This window comes from Cricetulus griseus, chromosome 3 (genome assembly GCF_003668045.3).
Source record: "Cricetulus griseus strain 17A/GY chromosome 3, alternate assembly CriGri-PICRH-1.0, whole genome shotgun sequence".
Lineage (NCBI taxonomy): Eukaryota > Metazoa > Chordata > Mammalia > Rodentia > Cricetidae > Cricetulus > Cricetulus griseus.
Window position 1 is genome coordinate 205,853,534 of NC_048596.1, and position 20,683 is coordinate 205,874,216.

The window sequence follows — 20,683 nt, forward strand, 5'->3', positions numbered from 1 at the left end:
TTTCCTAGGGGCCACTGAGGGAGGTATTCCTATTACCTGGAAAACAGAGGAGCCGGTATGGGTTCCTCAGTGGCCACTTTCCTCTGAAAAACTGGTGCAAGAGCAGCTGGATCTGGGGCATATAAAAGCCTCTATCTCCATGGAATACTCCTATTTTTGTCATTAAGAAAAAATCTGGTAAATGGAGACTGCTTCATGATCTTAGATCTATTAATCAGCAGATGCAAATTATGGGCCCTGTGCAATGTGATCTTCCATTTTTAACTTCTTTACCTGCATCATGGCCTATCATCTCTATAGACATTAAAGATTGTTTCTTTTCCATACCTTTGTGTGCCAAGGATTCAGGGCATTTTGCATTTGCGCTGCCCTCTTGTAATCATGAACAACCTGATCTAAGATATGAATGGATAGTGTTGCCACAGGGGATGGCCAATAGTCCTACTATGTGTCAGTTGTTTGTAGCAGAAACCATTGTTCCTTTGAGAGTGGACTTTCCAAAGATTAGATGTGTTCATTATATGGATGATATTTTATTGGCTGCCAAAGATGATAAAACGTTCAATAAGGCATATACAAAATTGGTAAAATTGCTTGAGATGCATAATTTAGTCATAGCCTCAGAAAAGGTACAAAAGGACACTGTTATTAACTGTCTAGGGTTCAAGATTCTCCCTCATACAATTATTCCACAAAAGATAGAGATTAGAAAAGATAATTTAAAAACTCTTAATGATTTTCAGAAGTTGTTGGGAGATATAAATTGGATAAGGTTTTATTTAAAATTATCTAATTATGAGTTGAAACCATTGTATAATATTCTCAATGGTGATTCAGCATTAGATTCACCTAAGCAGTTAACCGCTGAAGCCAGAGAAGCTTTAAAGAAAGTGGAGACAGAATTACAAAATGCCAGCCTTAGATGCCTAATAGAAAATGTGGATATTCTTTTGTGTGTGCTTCCAACATTCTTCCAGCCTACAGCTTTGCTGTGGCAAGATTATCCGTTACTATGGATTTATTCTAAATCCCCCCAGGAAAAACTATTGAATACTATCCTTCAGCGGTTGCTGACTTGGCTCAAAATGGGATACAGCAATGCATTCAATATTTTGGGAGACTACCAAATAAGATCATAATCCCTTATACTGCTCAACAAGTTAAGATACTTTGCGGAACTGTGCATGATTGGGCAATTCTTCGATGTGGATTTTCAGGAGAAATAGATAATCATTATCCAAAACACCCTCTAATGTCATTTTTTAAAGAAAATCCGGTTATTTTTCCTAAAATGACTGCAGCAGCTCCTATTGCTGGAGCCACAAATATTTTCACTGATGGATCCAAATGGACTGTGGAGCCTATATGATAGAACATCCCGATCCAGTGTACTTTCAATACTATCTGATTAAGTTTTTCATAGTCAACTGTCATTCTCCATGATCTGTCTGTCTTCTTCAAGGGCCAGATAGGAGAATTAAAGAAAGATGTGGTGGGAACCACCAGCTCTGCACCTTTCCAGTCCATTATGGTGGCACTGGTTTCTGCAATTCCTTCAAGGATGCTATACTATTTTTGGTTCACTATTTTCTTTGACAGAGGCAATTCTAAAGCCTTCCATTTAGCCTTCCAGCCATAATAGCTCTCATCCCACAGGACAGGGAATCAATGTGAGACTTCTGCCAACTTCTGAATATATTCGTCATATTATGGATTCTGGAAATGGGGAAATAACCACGGGATGAATTCAAGGAATAAGGGGCCTAATGTGAGTCAGATTTCAGCCAAAACTCCATTAATCACCTGGCCTGCCATAAACTGTTACTATAACTGGAAGAACACAATGATTCTTGGGACCTGGAATCAGCATCAACCCAGAACCAGTATCCTATAGACCCTGGACAGTCTGATTGTTTCCTTTCCCCCAGTGAAAAATTAACCTTGTAAAAAGACCACAGGTCATTCTAGGGAAGAAGCAGAGAAAGGATTGGTGAGTTTACTCCTAATGCCATCAGGCATTGTTTCTCCTAATGCCATCAGAAAGAATAACCATAGTCTCTCACCAACATGACTGCCTAAATGTTAGGTGAACAAGGCCAACATCAGTGATCAGACCAAACTGGATGGAGACAAGCCCATGATCCTCAACCCGATACAAAGAATAGTTAGCAAATGAGAAAAGCTGGGAGCAGAAAAAGTGGCCTACTCCAGGAGAGAGTGTACCAACTGTTTGTGTAGTGCTAAGAGGTCATGCCTGAAAACATACATAAAAGTAACATTATATGAACCATGCTGGTTATATTAGGAATATGCATACATACATACATACATACATACATACATACATACATACATACATATTTTTTCACAAATATGCACACAATGATAACTAATAAAAACGACACAGTGAATTTGAAGAAATGGGAGAGGTATTCAGGTGGGTCTGGAAGGAGAAAGGCAAGGGAGAAATACTGTAGTTAAGTTAAAATCTAAAGATTAAAAAAATAAAGAAATTACAGAAGCTCAGAAGTGCATATAGTAGAAACACAGGAGGAAATAGTTCCAGTAAGGTTTCCTACTCTGAGATGCAAAGGGCCATATGTTTCATATGCAATGCTAGAATAGCTTGCTGTATAGAATGCATTGCAAGAGGAGAAGTCACAATTCAGGGTCTTACCCTCTTAAATGTTAAATATTGGTATCCATGGAGAATTGCCAGTGACAGTGTTGTAATTTACACAACCACAAATGTGCATAGCTGGACTGAAGACAAGCAATATCAAGATATTTCCACATACTCTACAAACCTACTGGGACAGGGTTATTGCAAAGAAAGAATGGGTTATTAAAACAGCAGCTAAAGGGCTGAAGAAGTGATGCAGCCATTAGGAGCATATACTACTTTTGTTGAGTACACAAGTTTGGGTCCAAGAATTCAGGCTAGACAGGTCATTGATATGTGTATTTCCAGCTCTGGGGGATTAGCAACCCCTTTCAGGCCGGCACAGTCACCCATGCTCATATGCACAAATCCACACTCAAATATTATGGTAGTTTGATGAGAATGGCTCCCATAGGCTCATATATTTAAATGCTTATTCATCATGAGTAGAACCATTTGGGGGAAGTGTGTCAATGGGGATGGGCTTTGATGTTGTGTAATCCCAAGCCAGGTCCAGTGTCTCACTCTATCTCTGTCCATAGATCAGGATGTAGTTATCAGCACCTTCTTGTAGCACCAAGCCTGCCTGCATTCTGCCATGCTCCCCACCATGATGATAACAGATTAAATCTCTGAAACCATTAATGGACTAAATTCTGAAAACATAACTGAACACCAATTAAAGATTTAACTTCTAAGAGGTGCCTGGGTAATGGCATAGCTTCACAGATAGAACAATGACTAAGAAAAATGCATACTTATAATTAAAAATTTATAAATACAAATAATTCCCTGTATCTTATCAGACCACCATGCTTTAAAGTTAGAATTAAACAACAAAAATTGCAGAAAACCTACAAACTCGTGGAAATTAAGTAACTCCCAACTGCAAACTTCCTGGGTTGAGGAAGAAATAAAAAAATAAATTAAAGATTTCCGAGAATTCAATGAGAATGTGGACACAACATACCCAAACTTATGGGACACTTTGAAAGCAGTGCTAAGAAAAGTTCATAGCCTTAAGTGCCCTCATGAAGAAACAGGAGAATAATCACACTAAAGAATTAACAGCACAACTGAAAGCTTTAGAACACAAAGAAGCCAATACACCCTGGAGGAGCAGATGCCAGGAAATAATCAAATTGAGGGCTGAAATCAATAAAATGGAAACTAGGAGAACAATACAAAGAATCAATATAACGAAGAGTTGGAAAATCAACAATATAGACAAACCTATATTCAAACTTACCAAACAGCAGAGAGTGAACATTCAAATAAAATCAGAAATGAAAAGGGGGACATAACAACAGACACAGAGGAAATCCAGAGAATCATCAGGTCATACTTGGAAAACCTATATTCCTCAAAATTTGAAAATCTAAAGGAAATGGACAATTTTCTGGACAGATTTCACTTTCCAAAATTAAATAAAAAACAGATAAGGAACTTAGATAGACATATAATCCCTAATGAAATAGAAGTAGTCATCAGAAGTCTCCCAACCCAAAACAAAAAAAAGCCCAGGACCAGATGGCTTTAGTGCAGAATTCTACCAGAAATTCTAGGAAGAGCTAATACCAATTCTCCTCAAAGTATTCCACACAATAGAAGCAGAAGGGTCATTGCCAAACTCTTTTTATGAGGCTTCAATAACCTTGATACCCAAGTCACACAAAGACACAATTAAGAAAGAGAACTACAGACCAATATCACTCATGAACATTGATGCAAAAATACTCAATAAAATACTGGCAAATTAAATCCAAGAACACATTAGAGAAATCATTCATGATGATCAAGTAGGCTTCATCCCAGGGATGCAAGGATGGTTCAACATACGAAAATCCATCAATGCAATCGACCATTTAAACAGACTGATGGAAAAAAAAAAACACATGATCTCCTCACTAGATGCTGAAAAAGCTGTTGACAAAATCCAACACCCCTTCATGATAAAGGTCTTGGAGAGATCAGAAATAACAGGAATGTACCTGACCATAATAAAAGCAATATACAGCAAGCCGACAGCCAACTTCAAATTAAATGGAGAGAAACTCAATGCAATTCCTCTAAAATCGGGGATGAAACAAGGCTGTCCAGTCTCCCCATACCTCTTCAATACTGTCCTTGTAGTTCTAGCTAGAGCAATAAGACCACAAAAGGACATCAAGGGAATACAAATCGGAAACGAAGAAGTCAAATTCTCACTATTTGCAGATGATATGATAGTCTACATAAGTGAACCGAAAAACTCTACCAGGGACCGCCTACAGCTGATAAACACCTTCAGCAAAGTGGCAGGATACAAGATTAACTCAAAAAAATCTGTAGCCCTACTATATACGGATGACACATTGGTGGAGAAAGAAATCAGAGAAACATCATCCTTTGCAATTGCTACAGACAAGATAAAATACCTTGGGGTAACACTAACTAAAAAAGTGAAAGACCTGTACTATAAGAATTTAGAATCTAAAGAAAGAAATTAAAGAAGATAACAAAAAATGGAAAATCTCCCATGCTCTTAGATAAGTAAGATCAACATGATAAAAATGGCAGTCTTGCCAAAAGCAATCTACAGCTTCAAAGCAATCCCCATCAAAATCCCAACACATTTCTTCCCAGACCTTGAAAGAACAATTCTCAACTTTATATGGAGAAACAAAAGACCCAGGATAGCCAAAACATCCCTCTACAATAAAAGAACTTCTGGAGGCATCACCATCCCTGACTTCAAGCTCTATTACAGAGCTACAGTCCTGAAAAGAGCTTGGTATTGGCACAAAAATAGACAGGTAGACCAATGGAATCAGATTGAAAACCCTGATATTAACCCACACACCTATGAACACCTGATGTTTGACAAACAATCCAAATTTATACGTGGGAACAAAGAGAACATCTTCAACAAATATTGCTGGAATAACTGGATGTGGACATGTAGAAGGCTACAGATAGACCCAAGCCTATTGCCTTGCACAAAATTTAAATCAAAATGGATCAAAGACCTCAACATAATCCCAGCCACACTAACCCTATTAGAAGACAAAGTGGGAAATACACTTGAATTAATTGGTACAGGAGACTGCTTCCTGTATGTTACACCAGTAGCACAGACACTGAGAACAACAATTGGTAAAGGGGACCTCTTTAAATTGAGAAGCTTCTGTAAGGCAAAGGACACAGTCAGCAAGACAAAATGGCAGCCCACACACTGGGAAAAGATATTCACCAACCCCACATCTGACAGAGGGCTGATCTCCAAAATATACAAAGAACTCAAGAAGCTATTCTCGAAAACACTTCTCCACTGCTGGTGGGAGTGCCAACTTGTACATCTACTTTGGAAATCAGTATGGCGACTCCTCATGAAAATGGGAATGAGTCTACCACAAGATCCAGCAACTCTACTCTTAGGCATATACCCAAAAGAAGCACATTCATACAACAAGGAAATCTGTTCAACGATGTTCAGAGCAGCACTATTTGTTATAGCCAGAAACTGGAAGCAGCCTAGATGCCCCTCAACCGAAGAATGTGGGAAGAGAAAATGTGGTACATTTACACAATGGAGTACTATTCAGCAGAAAAAACAATGGAATCTTGACAATTGCCAGAAAATGGATGGAAGTAGAAGAAACCATTCTGAACGAGGTAACCCAATCACAAAAAGACACACATGATAAGTACTTACTCATATGTGGATTTTAGACATAGAGTAAAGGATTACCAACCTATAATCCACACTGCCAGAGAAGTTAGTAAACAAGGAGGACCCTAAGAGAGACATACATGGTCCCCTGGAGAAGGGGAAAGGGTCAAGATTCCCTGAGCAAATTGAGAGCACAGGAAGAGAGGGGAGGAAGTTATGAGAATGAGAAGGGAAGAAGAGGAAGGATGCAGCGGTCATGAGGGAGCAGAAAGGTTGAGTCAGAGGAACAGTAGAAGAAAGGATATGTGATAGGTAGGGTTTTAGTTGCTGGGGTGGTAGGGGAGGACTGGAGGGAGAAGGGAACTGGGATTGTCATGTAAAACAATCTTGTTTCTAATTCAAATAAAAAAATCTGAAAAAGAGAAAAACAGCAAACAAAACCTTCAAAATCCACCTATGGGAAAATTCATGGAAATACTCTTTTCTGAACATGACATGACAGGTGAACATATCAACTCCTGTCAGCTGTGTAGTCTCCATAAGACTGGCACAAGATCAAGCCAGTCTCAATTTCAACACTTGTGAGGGAAGGGCTCCCAATGCCTCTCCACTAGTTGAGGAGCTATTGGCAACTCATGGCTGCCAAAGAAGGAGAATCACTTTTGATTGGGGTCCTGGTCATGTTCCAGTTGGTGGCTCCACAGCCATGAACATATGACTGGCACTAATAAACTCAAAGGGCTAACAGTTTTTTTTAAGGTCATGAAGTCTAGAAGGAGGCCAGCTGATAGGTACCAGGGGACGTTGGTGAGTGCTAGTGGTATGTACATAAGATTTATTTATAGTTGTATATATTAACGAAACTTCTAAGAAAGAATGAAAAGCTTTTAAGCAATGAAGTATTTAATTTTGGTGTATTAATGATAAAGGAAATATTAAATGTATCCTCCTGGCTTAGGGGACATTACTGCGAAAATAGATCCCACCCAATGTTATTTAGAAAACAGCACAGAGTGTATAATTGAAATTTAAATATTTACCTACTAATGGCCACATATTTTCTACCATTGTTCCATTTTGCTTTTCTTTCTGAGTTCTTATTTTGTTCTCTTTAAACAGATTCTGCTGAGAAGCCCACTGAGCTAACTATAATGAATATTTAGATAAAAAGCCATTGTTTGACCAGAGAAACTAGGAAACAAGGAGAACTCTAAGAGAAAAATGCATGCTCCCCCAAAGAAGGGAAGGGAAGGGGGACAAGAATTCCTAAGCATATTGGGAGAATGGGGAAGGAGAAGATGGAGGTGGGAAAGGGAGAGGGGGAGGAGAACAGGAGGGATCAGGAGGACTGAGACAGGGGATGAATAGAGGAGGGCAAGAAAGGATATGCCTCGATAGAGGGGGCCAGTATAGGTTTGGAGAGAGGTCTGGCACTGAGGAAATGTCCGGGGATCCACAGGGTTGACTACAGCTAAGAATCTAGGTAATAGTGGAGAGACTGCCTTTAATGCTCTTCCCCTATAATGAGATTGATGACTACCTTGGTTGCCATTCCTAGGGCCTTCATCCAGTAGGTGATCAAAGCAGAAGCAGGTACCCACAGCTAAACATTGAGCCATACTCCTGGAATCCAGTTGTGTAGAGGAAGGAGGGATGAGCAAAGGAGCCACAGTTGTGCTGGAGAAACCCACCGAAACAGTTGACGTGACTCAGCGAAAGCATGGAGATCCTAGTTGTAAAGCTGGGGAACCAGCTTTGGACTGAACCAAGCCCTCTGAATGTGGGTGCCAGCAAGGAAACCTGGGCAGTCTATGGGACCTCTAACAGTGGAGCCAGTGTTTATTCCTAGTGCACAAATGGAACTTGGGAACCCATTCCCAATGGAGTGATACTGTTGCAGCCCAGATACACGAAAGAGGGCCTAAGCCCTCCTCTAAATGATGTGAGGGACTTTGATGGTCCTCCATGGAGGGCCTCACTATCCTTGGGGAATGGGTGGCAGTGGATTGAGGGGGTTGGTCAGGGGCATGGGAGGTTGGGAGGGCAAGGGAATAGGGGGATTAACATGTAAAATAAGTGTTTCTAAGGCTAAAAAAAGGAAAAAAGTCATTGGTTGTTATGATGAAGAATGTTTTAAAGTAGTTTGAGAAAATATGTTGGTGTTCCAAAGTAAAAAAAAAAAATTCTGAGCACTTTCAGACATGTTTGTGGGGCCTCAATTTCTCACTGAGCAGTAGAAATCCAAAATTTGTCATTTCTTAAAGACTTGAGTACACAAAATCTTACTGAAATAACAAGGAGGAATAAATTAATAGGTGTCAAGGCTAACATTCCCAACTTAAGGCATTAACAACCCATGGGGTTCAGATGGAAAACACTAGAACCAAAACTGGGTCCTAATGCTCAGACTTCCACACTGGGTTAGACGGGTATGACAAAAGTGGTAATTGTTTCAGGTACCCTTGTCAGACTTGAGAAATCCTGGAACGGTCAACAGCCAGTTAGTGCCTGCAGAGGTCACTGCATTGTGCTCTCACAAACCCACCAGGCTGGGGATTTCTTTTTCAGTAGCCTGTTCTCAATGTCCAAGTGACTGAACCACATATACTAAGTACTACATCAACATATCCATAGGGTATTAAACATGTACAAGAGATATTAAGCATACAACTCGAATACAAAATCTAAAATGAGCAGCAAATTCTTGAATCAAATGCTGATACTCAGATACAAACTTTAAACATTTATTTTCAAAGAACAGTTACAATTGTGTAAGGTAATAAGAGGTGTGTACCTCTTCCAGAAAAAGATTGATAATTCATGATGATTTTGAGCCCATCTAGGTGCATTTGCAGTAGACTATCGAAGGGCCTGATTCTTCATATTCTCTTTTCGTAATCCAGATCTGCCTGAAAGTGGGCAGTGAGGCCAAGATGGAACCGCCAATCCAAACTAAAATTTTGGCATTCTTGTGAGAAATGCTCTTCACTTTTATCGTGCTGGGTGCTAGGCTCTTGAGTTCCTTTTGGATCCTATCCTTTATGCCTGGGTACAAGGTGGTGCCACCAGACAACACAATGTTGCCATACAGGCTTTTGTGGATATCCACATCACATTTATTGATAGAGCTAAAGATAGTTTTGTGGATTCCACAAGACTTGATGCCCAGGAAATCAGGCTGGAAAAGTGCCTCTGGGCACTGGAATCGCTCCTTGCTTATAGTTAGCATGTGGCCATCAGGAAGCTTGTAACTCTTCTCCAAGCGGGAGTATGCAGTCGAGGCCATTTCTTTTTCAAAATCATAGGCAACATAGCATAGCTTCTCCTTGATGTCACGAACAATCTCCTTTTCAGCTGTTGTAGTGAAGTTGTAGCCACAGTCGAACAAAATTTTTGTAAGGTACTTTGTCAGGTCCCTGCCAGCTAGCTCCATACGCAAGATGGCATGGGGAAGGGCTTGGCCTTCGTAGATGGGCACAGTATGTGTGAGACCGTCGCCAGACTCAAGGACAAGGCCAGTTGTTCTCCCAGATGCATAGAGAGACAGAGTCTCTTGAATGGCCACAAACATTGCTGGCGTGTTGAAGGTTTCAAACATTATCTGCATCATATTCTTTCTGTTAATGATTGGGTTAAGTGGGGGCTCCGTTAGGAGCAGTGGGTGATCCTCGGGAGCCACACGTAGTTCGTTGTAGAAAGCATGATGCCATATTTTCTCCATGTCGTCCCAGTTGGTGACAACGCCTTGCTCAATAGGGTACGTCAGGGTCAGGATACCCCTCTTACGTTGGGCCTCATTGCCTATGTAGCAATCTTTCTGATCCACTCCCAACATGATTCTTTGGTAACAGGGCCGCCCTATGATGGAGGGGAATACGACCCTGGGGGCCCTTTCACCAGCAAAGCCAGCTTTGCATGTGCCAGATCCGTTGTCCATAACAAGTGCTTTGGTAACTTCATCTTCCATTGTCATTTCATTAAAAAAGGTAGAGTGTCCTATAGATGTTCAGCGCAGAGCAGAGAAAAAGAGTGGGCAGGAATAAAAAAAAAATACAATGAAGTGTAATCTACTGCCAAAATATTTACTTCTTATAAAATACTATATTTTTATTTATAGTATATATATTTATAGTATAGTATATATAGAATATATATATATATATGGTATTTCAATGTGTCATTTGGCCCAAAATTATATACCCCATACATAACAACATATGAAAGGGGAACAGGTATTGTTTTCCCTGTGGTTGGTGTCGTGTTTAATGATTCCTAACTACTTTTATCCATTGGACAGAAATTTTCTTCAGACTTTGATCATAAAATTTTCTCCTGTGCTTGTGGACCATCATTTAAATCATTCTGATTGGAGCATACTTAATTTTACTCAGTATTTATGGTGTTCCTATAAGGTTTTGGTACGACTTTTCAAGTAGTAAATAGCAGTGTCAGCTAGGGGCTTTCTATAGGAAACACTATGTCCAAAACTGAAAGTCATAAGTTAAGATTACTCTGGAGCATAAAGTGGGAGGAGCATGAAAGGTAGTGTAGGAAGGGATGAAAAGAAATACCAAAAGGAGTAGCTATTACTAAATTGATTCTAGGACTGTTAGGATTTCACTAGTTACTTAGTTACAGCAGAGGATAACAGAGGAAGAGAAAGGGCTCAGCATGCAGTTTTGGAAAGGACTCAGGTTATGTAAGTCTAATGTGTAATTTCTCTATGCTTGGACCTCTGTGTTTACAATTGCAGTGCAAGGGGATCTTTCTCCGAGGGGTTGGAGCCTGAATGTGACACAATGAGTAAGTTAGGGAATGGATTAAGGGAAGGGAAGGATAGAATGTGAAGGTGTTTCTGGTCTGAATTAAGGGACTTTTCTGAAATGCTGAATATGTAATTGGCCCCAGTCCAGTATCCAATGCAGAATGTGAATAAAGGAATTAGTAGATGTACTATCTGAAGCTGTGCACAACTGCGCTCCCTTATCCCTTGAAACAGGTGAGATGAGAATGACCCATGTGAACATTTTTATGTTGTTTGTGTCACTTTGTTGTTTTTCTATTCCACATTTTACTATGTTGAAGAACTCATCTGGGTGCCTTGTGATGCTTTGTGGAACTCCAAAGCATAGGACAGCACAATACCATTAACTAGGATGTGTAGCTCACTGGTGCAATATGTGCCTACTATGTTGAGATCCTGGGAAAAAAATCCCTAAACAAAATACCACCGACAATAATAAAATTTCATAAAACAAAACAAAAGGGTAAGCATTACAAAGAAATGAGAGCTTATAAGTTGTATGGGTCTGTGACTTTGCTTGAAGAGCTCACAAGAACTGCTCTCAAGGATAGTAAAGGGCCTCTAATATGTTAACTGTGCAAGATAAGGACAAAATAAAACATGTGTTATTGCTGTACTGTAGCACTTGCAGCTACAGATCTGAATCCATGGTTGATCAAGGGCACTGAAATACCTGATACATACAGTAGAACAAACACAGATGCAAACAAATAAGGTGAATAGCCTCATTTATACAAATGGCACCTTAATATATCTGAATCAGTTAACATACAATAAGGCTAATTTCAAAAGAGATTTTCCCCTGTGTATTTATATTGATCTCAAATACTACCTAAACTTAATGTAGATTATATTTGGACACCTGAGAGTTGTGAGAGGGAAGAGTTTATCCTAATGTCAGTCCTTCCTTCTGTTTCCAAAGCACAGTACTCCAGCAAAAATCTATTACTTGATTTGAATACAAATGCAGTTAGACTTCTCTCAAGATTCTGAAAGATAAACTCATAATTTACCAAATTCTTTTCTTCCCATTTGCCTATAAAGTAGACTATCCATCTTTTTCAAAAACTCCTTTGCACTTGTAACGACTTCATCTATTTCATCCATTCCAGTTAAGCCTTATTCTAATATCAGCTTTTACATGAAATAATCAGAAATAATTTAAGAATCACATAGTATCCTATTGAACATGTACTATGGTGATGCATAGTTTTATACTTTATTTTTCTTCAGATATGATTAATTTCCACAGGCTGAAAAATGTGCTTTCCATAGGTCCTAATAATCTTAAACTACTGTGCTTTGAACATGCCATAGAGTTCTTTGAAGATAAGTTTTTATTCTTTGCATATAGCAGACTGGTAGAAGAAGCATTAGCATCTGCAAGACCTTATTCAAAAGAGTGTATACCACATCTTTAAAAGGGAAATATCATTTTAACATGCTCTGTGATAGCAGATGCATGAAATTTTGAAACACTCTGGTTAATATGCCATTTACAAGTACCTTTCTTTGCTTTCAATCACCCTTTTCAAAGTGTCCTGTAGGTCTTTCTAGCTCATCTTCTGATTTGAAAGTATAATACAAGTCATTAATTTTTGATGGAACTGTTTTGAATAACATTGCTAATCCTTCCATATGTAAACCATTTCTTTTTTTTCATTTCAATTCTAAGATTTAGCAACATAAACCACCAGTCTATGAGGTGACAGCACAATGTCACATTAGTTACTATACAAACATGGATAAGGAATACAATGTTTATATTTGTGGTGAAAAAATTCTAGTTCTTGATCAGACACTTCAATCTTACTTCAATTTAAACAGTGAGGTAATTTTTTTTATAACTTTTCCACATTAACCACTCCAGCCATTCCATTACTAAGAATTATTTTCCCATTGGCTAATAGGGACAAATGTCTCATTTGCCTATATTTATTCTCACTCTCCTTTTCCTCTTTGCAAACAAATATTTCTCAAGAGTTTGGAAACACAACTCTGAACTGATACAGCTTCATCAATGAGTAGATCAACTTCACCTAATACTGAAATCTTGTAACTTGGGACTTACCATTTCATGAGTCTTCTAGTTCTCTGTTTAGAGAGTAAAATCTTTACCTGATTAAAACAGTATTCTAATTTACAAACTCTGTGTAATGATTAAGTTTCAAAATGTATAACTTACTGTTTTCTACATGCATTAATAAATTTATTTCTGCAGCTTGGTCCATGTTCAATGAAGGAAAACTATCCGTAACAGTCTCTTGGAAGACAAAGGGGTCATTCACATTCTATAAAATTAGAATTGGAAACATGTTGTAGAAAAATTTTACTGAAATTTCAAACCACAGTTATATTCTTGTTTTAAAAATATTACAATATGAAATATAGAAAATAACACATAAAATTAAACAAACAAACAAACAATATTCTTCATATGTGGAAAACACAAGATGTTACTATGAAAATCTAGAAGAGGGAAGACATTTAATCAACCTACATGAGAGAAATATTTGAACAATGTACAAAAATAATTTTTCATATTTTGTTTCAATTTTGACAGTAATACGGGAGAAATGGAGAAGAGGAATGCCAAAAAATACATTATGAATGAACTACAATTGGAAACATGGACACGAAAGCAGACATACATGTAACTTGGTCCAATCATACTCACCTATTAGATACTCAGAGAAGGCACATACACTCCAGACATTACTAACTCAGTTCAAAGCTCCAAATAGGGAGAGAACTCTGACCTGCCATTTCCATGATCAAACACTCTGACTCAAGGGCGGGTGGCCTTCAATTTCTCCAATAGACATGCTGTGTTCCTCTATCAGAACTCACATATGGCCCTGCTGTCAGACTTTCACAGATCATTAGTCCTTAACAAGGAATAAAACTCCCTGTCCAGCGTCTCACCACTCTGGAGGCATTTGTGCATCAAAATTCACAAAAGGAGAATTGGGGTTTCCTCCTTTAAAACAAAGCTATCAGTCTGGGGGCAAGCATTATCTCCAGGGCAGTTCATGTGAAGACATGACCAGAAAACTTCTAGCATGAAAACCTAAAAATGTCACAATGGTAATGAAAACATACAGGAGCTTTCACCTTAGCCTGGCTTGGATGTCTGTAATTATGACAATGCAATTGTTTTCATGTCATGAGTCACCTGTCTACAAAATCCAATGCAGGCTCACCTATTTTCATGCCCTCCCTTCTCTAGGCAGAGTCAAACACAGGCACGCTTATATCATGCCTGTAGATGTTGAGTAGACCCTTGCCAAGATCCAACATCCCTTCCTGATAGGCGTCCACAGGGTTCAACCACAGGCAGAGCATTCCTTTTCCATATCTAGGCAATGAGCCCTGAACCCGGGGTCAGAGGCAAAAGATTCCTGCACAGCAAACCCATAAAGTTACTTGGAATAAAGCAGGAACAAGAAACCACAACCATTGTCAGCCCTCCTCTTCAGGAAAATGCTTGTGGTCACACAGTGCAATGGATCCAGTCAAGGCAAGGAAAGGGACACCAAACCCAGGAGTTAGGGGTTAAACAAGTTTTATTACCAAAGGAAAACATTCCATCCAGGAAAGGCCACGAGGCCTGCAGATGTAGACACCACAGTGAAGTAAACACGCTTAGCAAAGCCACGGGATGCAAACAAACGTGTGCAGGCATACAAGTAGTCTGTCTCTAGACAATGGGCAATCATACAAACATAGAAGACACATACACATGGTGGAAGCCATTTCATTCAAATGGCTTCAAGTGATAAGAAGACTTTGAAATCCATGAAACAAGAGCCGGCATATAGGAAAGCTGATTGCTTTGATATGAAAGAAGACTTGGAGACATTATCCTGGGCTGGAAACTTGCCAAGGCCCAGGGCTTTAAAGGCCTGCCCTCCCAAAAGCAAAGAAAGGATTCACTGCTTTGGTCCTCAGGTCTCCAATGCAATTTTCACAGAAACTCCATCCGTCACGGGGAGAACTGTGTGGGCTTGTCCCGTGACAAGATTAGTCAAACCAAAGGGGATAGGCAAGAAAGCAATCCATGAAGCAAAGAACAACAAAACGGAAGGTAGCTTTCTCCATGGCAGAATTTGAGTGGCCTTCACATAGCAATCAATAACGTCGGCTTCTGGTGCCAGTCCTAGAAACATGAACCCCCAGACCGAGGAAAACTTGAATCTCACAGGCCATTCAGAATGCCACAGCCACTTGACTTTTTGGAAAGGTTTCCAACAATTCCCAGTGGAGAAAGGACAGCACCCTCACCCAGGGGTGATGTTCAAACCAGCCAGGACAGAAGGTTTTAAAGAATGCAAGGAGATCAGTTCTTCCCCATTAAGAATCTGGGCTACAAACCCATCTTGAAATTCACAGGCAAATTGATGGAACTAGAAGAAACCATCCTGAGTGAGGTAACCCAATTACATAGAGCAAAGGATTAACTGTCTACAACCCATACTGTCAGAGGAGCTAGGAAACAAGGACTACCCCAAGAGAAGATTGTATAGTTCCTCAAAGAAGGGGATGGGGACAAAATCCCCTGACCAAAGTGGGAGCTGGGGGAGGAGAGGAAGTAGGTGAGAAGGGAAGAGGAGTAGGGGGAGGATAACAAGAGGACTGAGACAGGGGAGGAATAGAGGAGGGCAAGAAAGGCAATACCTTGATAGAGGGAGACAGTACAGATTTGGAGAGAGGTCTGGCACAGGGGAAATATTAGGGGGATCATAGGGATGAACCCAACTAAGAAATCAGACAGTGGTGGAGAGGATGCCATTGATGCCCTTCCCCCATAATGAGATTATGCCTACCTTGGTTACCACTCCTAGAGTCTTCATCCAGTAGCTGCTCAAAGCAGAAACAGGCACCCACATCTAAGCACTGAACTATACTATTGGAATCCACTTGTGGAGAGGATGGAGGGATGAGCAACGGAGCCAAAATGGGGTGGAGAAACTCGCAGAAACAGTGGACCTGACCTACTGATAGCATGGAGATCCTAGTCATAAAGCTGGGGTAACAGCATTGGACCAAAAGAAGCCCTCTGAATGTGGGTGCTAGGTAGGAAGCCAAGAAAATCTACGGAAGCCAGTCTTTATCCCTAGTGCACAAATGGATTTGGGAGTCCATTTGCTATGGAGGGATACTGTTGCAGCTCAGATACAGCTTAAGGGCCTAGGTCCTCCCACAAATGATATGACAGACTTTGAAGGTCCCCTGTGGAGGGCCTCACTATCCCTGTGGAGGAGTAGGTGTGTGGGTTGGTGGAGGGTTGGTGGGGAACATGGGAGGATGCATGGGCTAGTGAATGGATATGTAAATACAAGTAGTAATTAAATAATTTAATAAAACACAAATCCCATACCTTATCTGGAGATATCTGTGGGCACATCTGGCAATGAGATTGGTCAAACCAAAGTAGAAAGGCATGAAAGCAAGCAACAAAGCAAAGAACAACAAAACGGGCTGTAGCCTTCCCATAGCAGAACTCCAGTGACCTTTACAAAGCAATCAATAACCAAGGCTCTGGTTAGAGTCGAAGGAACATTGACCAGCAGGCAGAGGAAAACTTGCATCTCATGGGCCATCCAGAATCCTACAGCCACTTAACTTTTTGAAAAGGCTTCCAACAATTCTCAGTGGAGAAAGGACAGCACGCTCACTGAGGGGTGATGGTCAAACTGGCCAGGACAGACCCTTTTACAAGAATGAAAAGAGATCCTTTTGTCTCCCCAGTAAGAATCTGGACTCCAAATACATCTGGGGTTTGAAGACAAGAATTGAACCTCAACCCATCCCAGGCAAGTGCCCTCTCTCAACTTAACTCATTGGCAGAGGAAAGGAGTCTTTGCACAGAGAGTCACTGGCGCGACACACACTGAGAGCCAGATGAATAGTTGCATGAAACCCAGTTGGCACATGGGGCCACAGGACACTAGACAGCTTCCGAGGAGATAAGGATACCACCATTCAATAGATAGACAAGCTATGAGATCAACAACCCATCCACCAACAGGACTGTGTGACAGAAGGCTACGTCTCTAGCATACAAGGAATGCATTCCCATTAGGACAGGGGATGTGTCCACACTGTGAAATTTGACTTTATCCCTTTTATGCTCTATTTGGCAATGACATACACTGAAGCAATTTATATAGGAATATTGGTTAGAAAACAACAAAAGATACTATAAAGTTATGGGATGACCAGAATCTCTCTGGGCCTGTGACTGTAGAGTGGACCTGCCCAGACAGGAAGGACCTCCCTCATTCTGAAAATACCTCACTCTTCCTTCCCCCTCCACTGCCCTGATCTCTCCTGAGTCCTAGTTCTGCCCAAGGCCCTCATCATCCCAGGATCTCTCTGTGTCTGGGGCTTTATTGAGTGGACCCACCCAGACAGGAAGACCTCCCTGAGTCTGGAAATACTGCATTCTTCCTTCCCCCCCTGCCGCCCAGACCTCTGTTGAGTGAGGAGACTACCCCGAGAGGCAAGACAATCCATAGCTGCAGACATTGAAGTCTTGGCCCACACACACCATCGGGCGACAAGAGGAGATAGAGAGACCCCACCTGCACCCACTGGAAGAAGACATGGGAAGAAGGCAGAATAAGAACACACTCAACAGAAAGACCAATATGACACTACCAGAATCTAGGGACTCCACACCAGCAAGATCTGAAAAGCACAACACAGTGGAAGAAAAAGAGACAGACATAAAAATCTACTTTATGAAGATGTTTGAGATTCTTATAGAGGAAACAAGAAAATCTCTTAAAGAAATAGAAGAAAAAAATTCAAGAAATAAGTAACTCTCTTAAAGAATCTAAAGAAAAAACAACCAAACAAGTTAAGGAAGCACTGGAAACAGTTCAAGGCATGAAAGCTGAAATAGACACAATAAAGAGAACACTGAATGAGGGGATGCTGGAAATACAAAAGCTGGATAAATGATAAGGATCTAAGGATGTGAGTATAAACAATAGAATACAAGAGATGGAAGAGAGAATCTCAGTTGTTGAAGACTCGCTAGAGGATATATAGTCATCAACCAAAGAAAATCTCAAATCCAACAAATAAAATATCCAGGAAATATGGGACACCTTGAAAAGGGCAAATCTAAGAATAATAGATATAGAAGAAGGTGAAGAAATACAGCTCAAAGGTACAGAAAACATATTCAATAGAATCATAGAAGAAAACTTCCCCAACTTACAGAAAGATATGCCTATGAAAAGTGCAAGAAGCTTACAGAACACCAAATAGACTGGACCACAAAAAGAAGTCCCCTCACCACATAATAATCAAAACACCAAACTTATAGAATAAAGAGAAAATATTAAGAGCAGCAAAGGAAAAAGGTCAAGTAACATATAAAGGCAGACCTAGCAGAATCACACCTGACTTCTCAATGGAAACTTTGAAAGCCAGAAGGTCCCGAATAGATGTCCTACAAACACTAAGGGAACATGGATGCCAACCCAGACTACTGTACCCAGCAAAGCTTTCAATCACTGTAGATGGAGAAAACAAGATATTCCATAACAAAACCAGATTTAAACAATACATATCCACAAATCCAGCACTACAGAAAGTCCTAGAGGGAAAACTCCAACCCAATGAAGAAAAATACACATGCAAAAACATAGGTAATAGATAACCCAACTTTACAAAACAGGAAAAGAAACAGGAGGGCAAAATCCACACACGATGACACCATCAGCAATAAATCCAAAACAAACAAGAACCAACAATAAATGGACATTAATATCCCTCAGTGTGAATGGTCTTAACCTGCCTATAAAACGATATAGGTTAACGAATGGATACGAAGATAGAATCCATCCTTCTGCTGTATACAAGAAACACACATCAACTTCAGAGACAGGTGTTATCTGAGAGTAAAGGGTTGGGAAAACATTTTCCAATCAAATGGACCCAAGTAACAAGCTGGTGTAGCAATCCTAATATCTAACAAATTAGACTTTAAAATCAATCAAAAGAGATGAAGAAGGGCATTTCATACTCATAACAGGAAATGTCCATCAAGATGAAGTCTCAATCCTAAACATCTATGCCCCAAAAAACGAAGGCACTCACATTTGTAAAAGAAACTTACTAAAGTTCAAATCACACATAAAACCACACACATATATAGTGGAGACTTCAACAATCCACCCCCCCATTTCACCACTAGACAGGACCAGCAGACAGAAACTTAACAAAGAAACAAAGGATCTAACAGAAGTTATGAACCAATTGGGATTTACAGACATCTATAGAACATTTCATCCAAACACAAAGAATATACCTTTCAGCACCACATGAAACCTTCTCTAAAATTGACCACATACTTGGCAACATAGCAGACTTCCACAGATACAAAAAAATTGAAATACCGCCTGTATCTTATCAGACCACCATGCTTTAAAGTTAGATTTCAACAGCAATAAAAATTGCAGAAACCCTACAAGATCATGGAAATTGAATAACACCAAATTGCACCATTTCTGGGTCAAGGAATAAATAAAAAAAGAAATTAAAGACTTCCTAGATTTTAATGAGAATGTAGACGCAACATACCCAAACTTATGTGACACTCAGAAGCAGTGCTAAGAGGAAAGTTCATAGCACTAGTGTCCACATGAAGAAACTGGAGAATAAATACACTAGAGAATTGACAGAACAACCGAAAGCTTTAGAACAAAAAGAAGCAAACTCACCACAGAGGAAAACATGCCAGGAAATAATCAAACTGAGGGTTGAAATTAATAAAGTAGAAACTAAGAAAACATTACAAAGAGTTGTAACAAAGAGTTACATCAATGAAACAAAGAGTTGGTTCTTTGAGAAGATCAATGAGATAGACAAACCTCTATCCAAACTAACCAAAAGGCTGAGAGAGAGAGAAAGAGAGAGAGAGAGAGAGAGAGAGAGAGAGAGAGAGAGCACGCTAATTAACAAAATCAGAAATGAAAGGGGGGATATAAAAACAGACACTGAGGAAATCCAGAGAATCATCAGGTCATACTTTGAAAAGCTGTACTCCACAAAATTAGAAAATCTAAAGGAAATGGACAATTTTCTGAGTTGATATCACTTACCAAAATTTAACCAAGAACAGATAAGCAGTTTAAATCGGCCTATAATCGCTAATTAAATAGAAGCAGTCACCAAATGCCTTCCAATCAAAAAAGGCCCAAGGCCAGATGGCTTCACTGCAGAATTCTACCAGAAATTCAAAGAAGCACTAATACCAGTACCTCTAAAATTGTTCCACACAATAGAAGCAGGGGGGACATTGCAAAACTCCTTTTAGGAGACTACAATTACATTGATACCCAAGCCACACAAAGATAAAACTAAAAAAGAGAACTAGTGACCAATATCCTTCTTGAACATGGATGCAAAAATACTCAACAAAATATTGGCGACTTCAATCCACGAACACATCAGAAAAATCATCCAAGTAAGCTTCATCCCAGGGATGCAAGGATGGTTCAACATATGAAAATCCATCAATGTAATCCACCATATAAACAAACTGAAA

At 39.8% G+C, this 20,683-nt stretch overlaps 1 protein-coding gene across 1 annotated transcript; it reads right to left on the reverse strand.

The window, feature by feature from the left end:
• Positions 1 to 9,153: 9,153 nt before the first annotated feature.
• LOC113834584 (actin, cytoplasmic 2-like) lies at positions 9,154 to 10,287 on the reverse strand. Its single transcript, XM_027404760.2, has one exon. The coding sequence runs from the start codon at positions 10,285 to 10,287 to the stop codon at positions 9,154 to 9,156; it is 1,134 nt and encodes a 377-aa protein (XP_027260561.1).
• Positions 10,288 to 20,683: the final 10,396 nt, after the last annotated feature.

Excerpts from the sequence above, each read along its gene's own strand:
- LOC113834584 (XM_027404760.2), bottom strand. The coding sequence starts at position 10,287 with ATGACAATGGAAGATGAAGTTACCAAAGCACTTGTTATGGACAACGGA.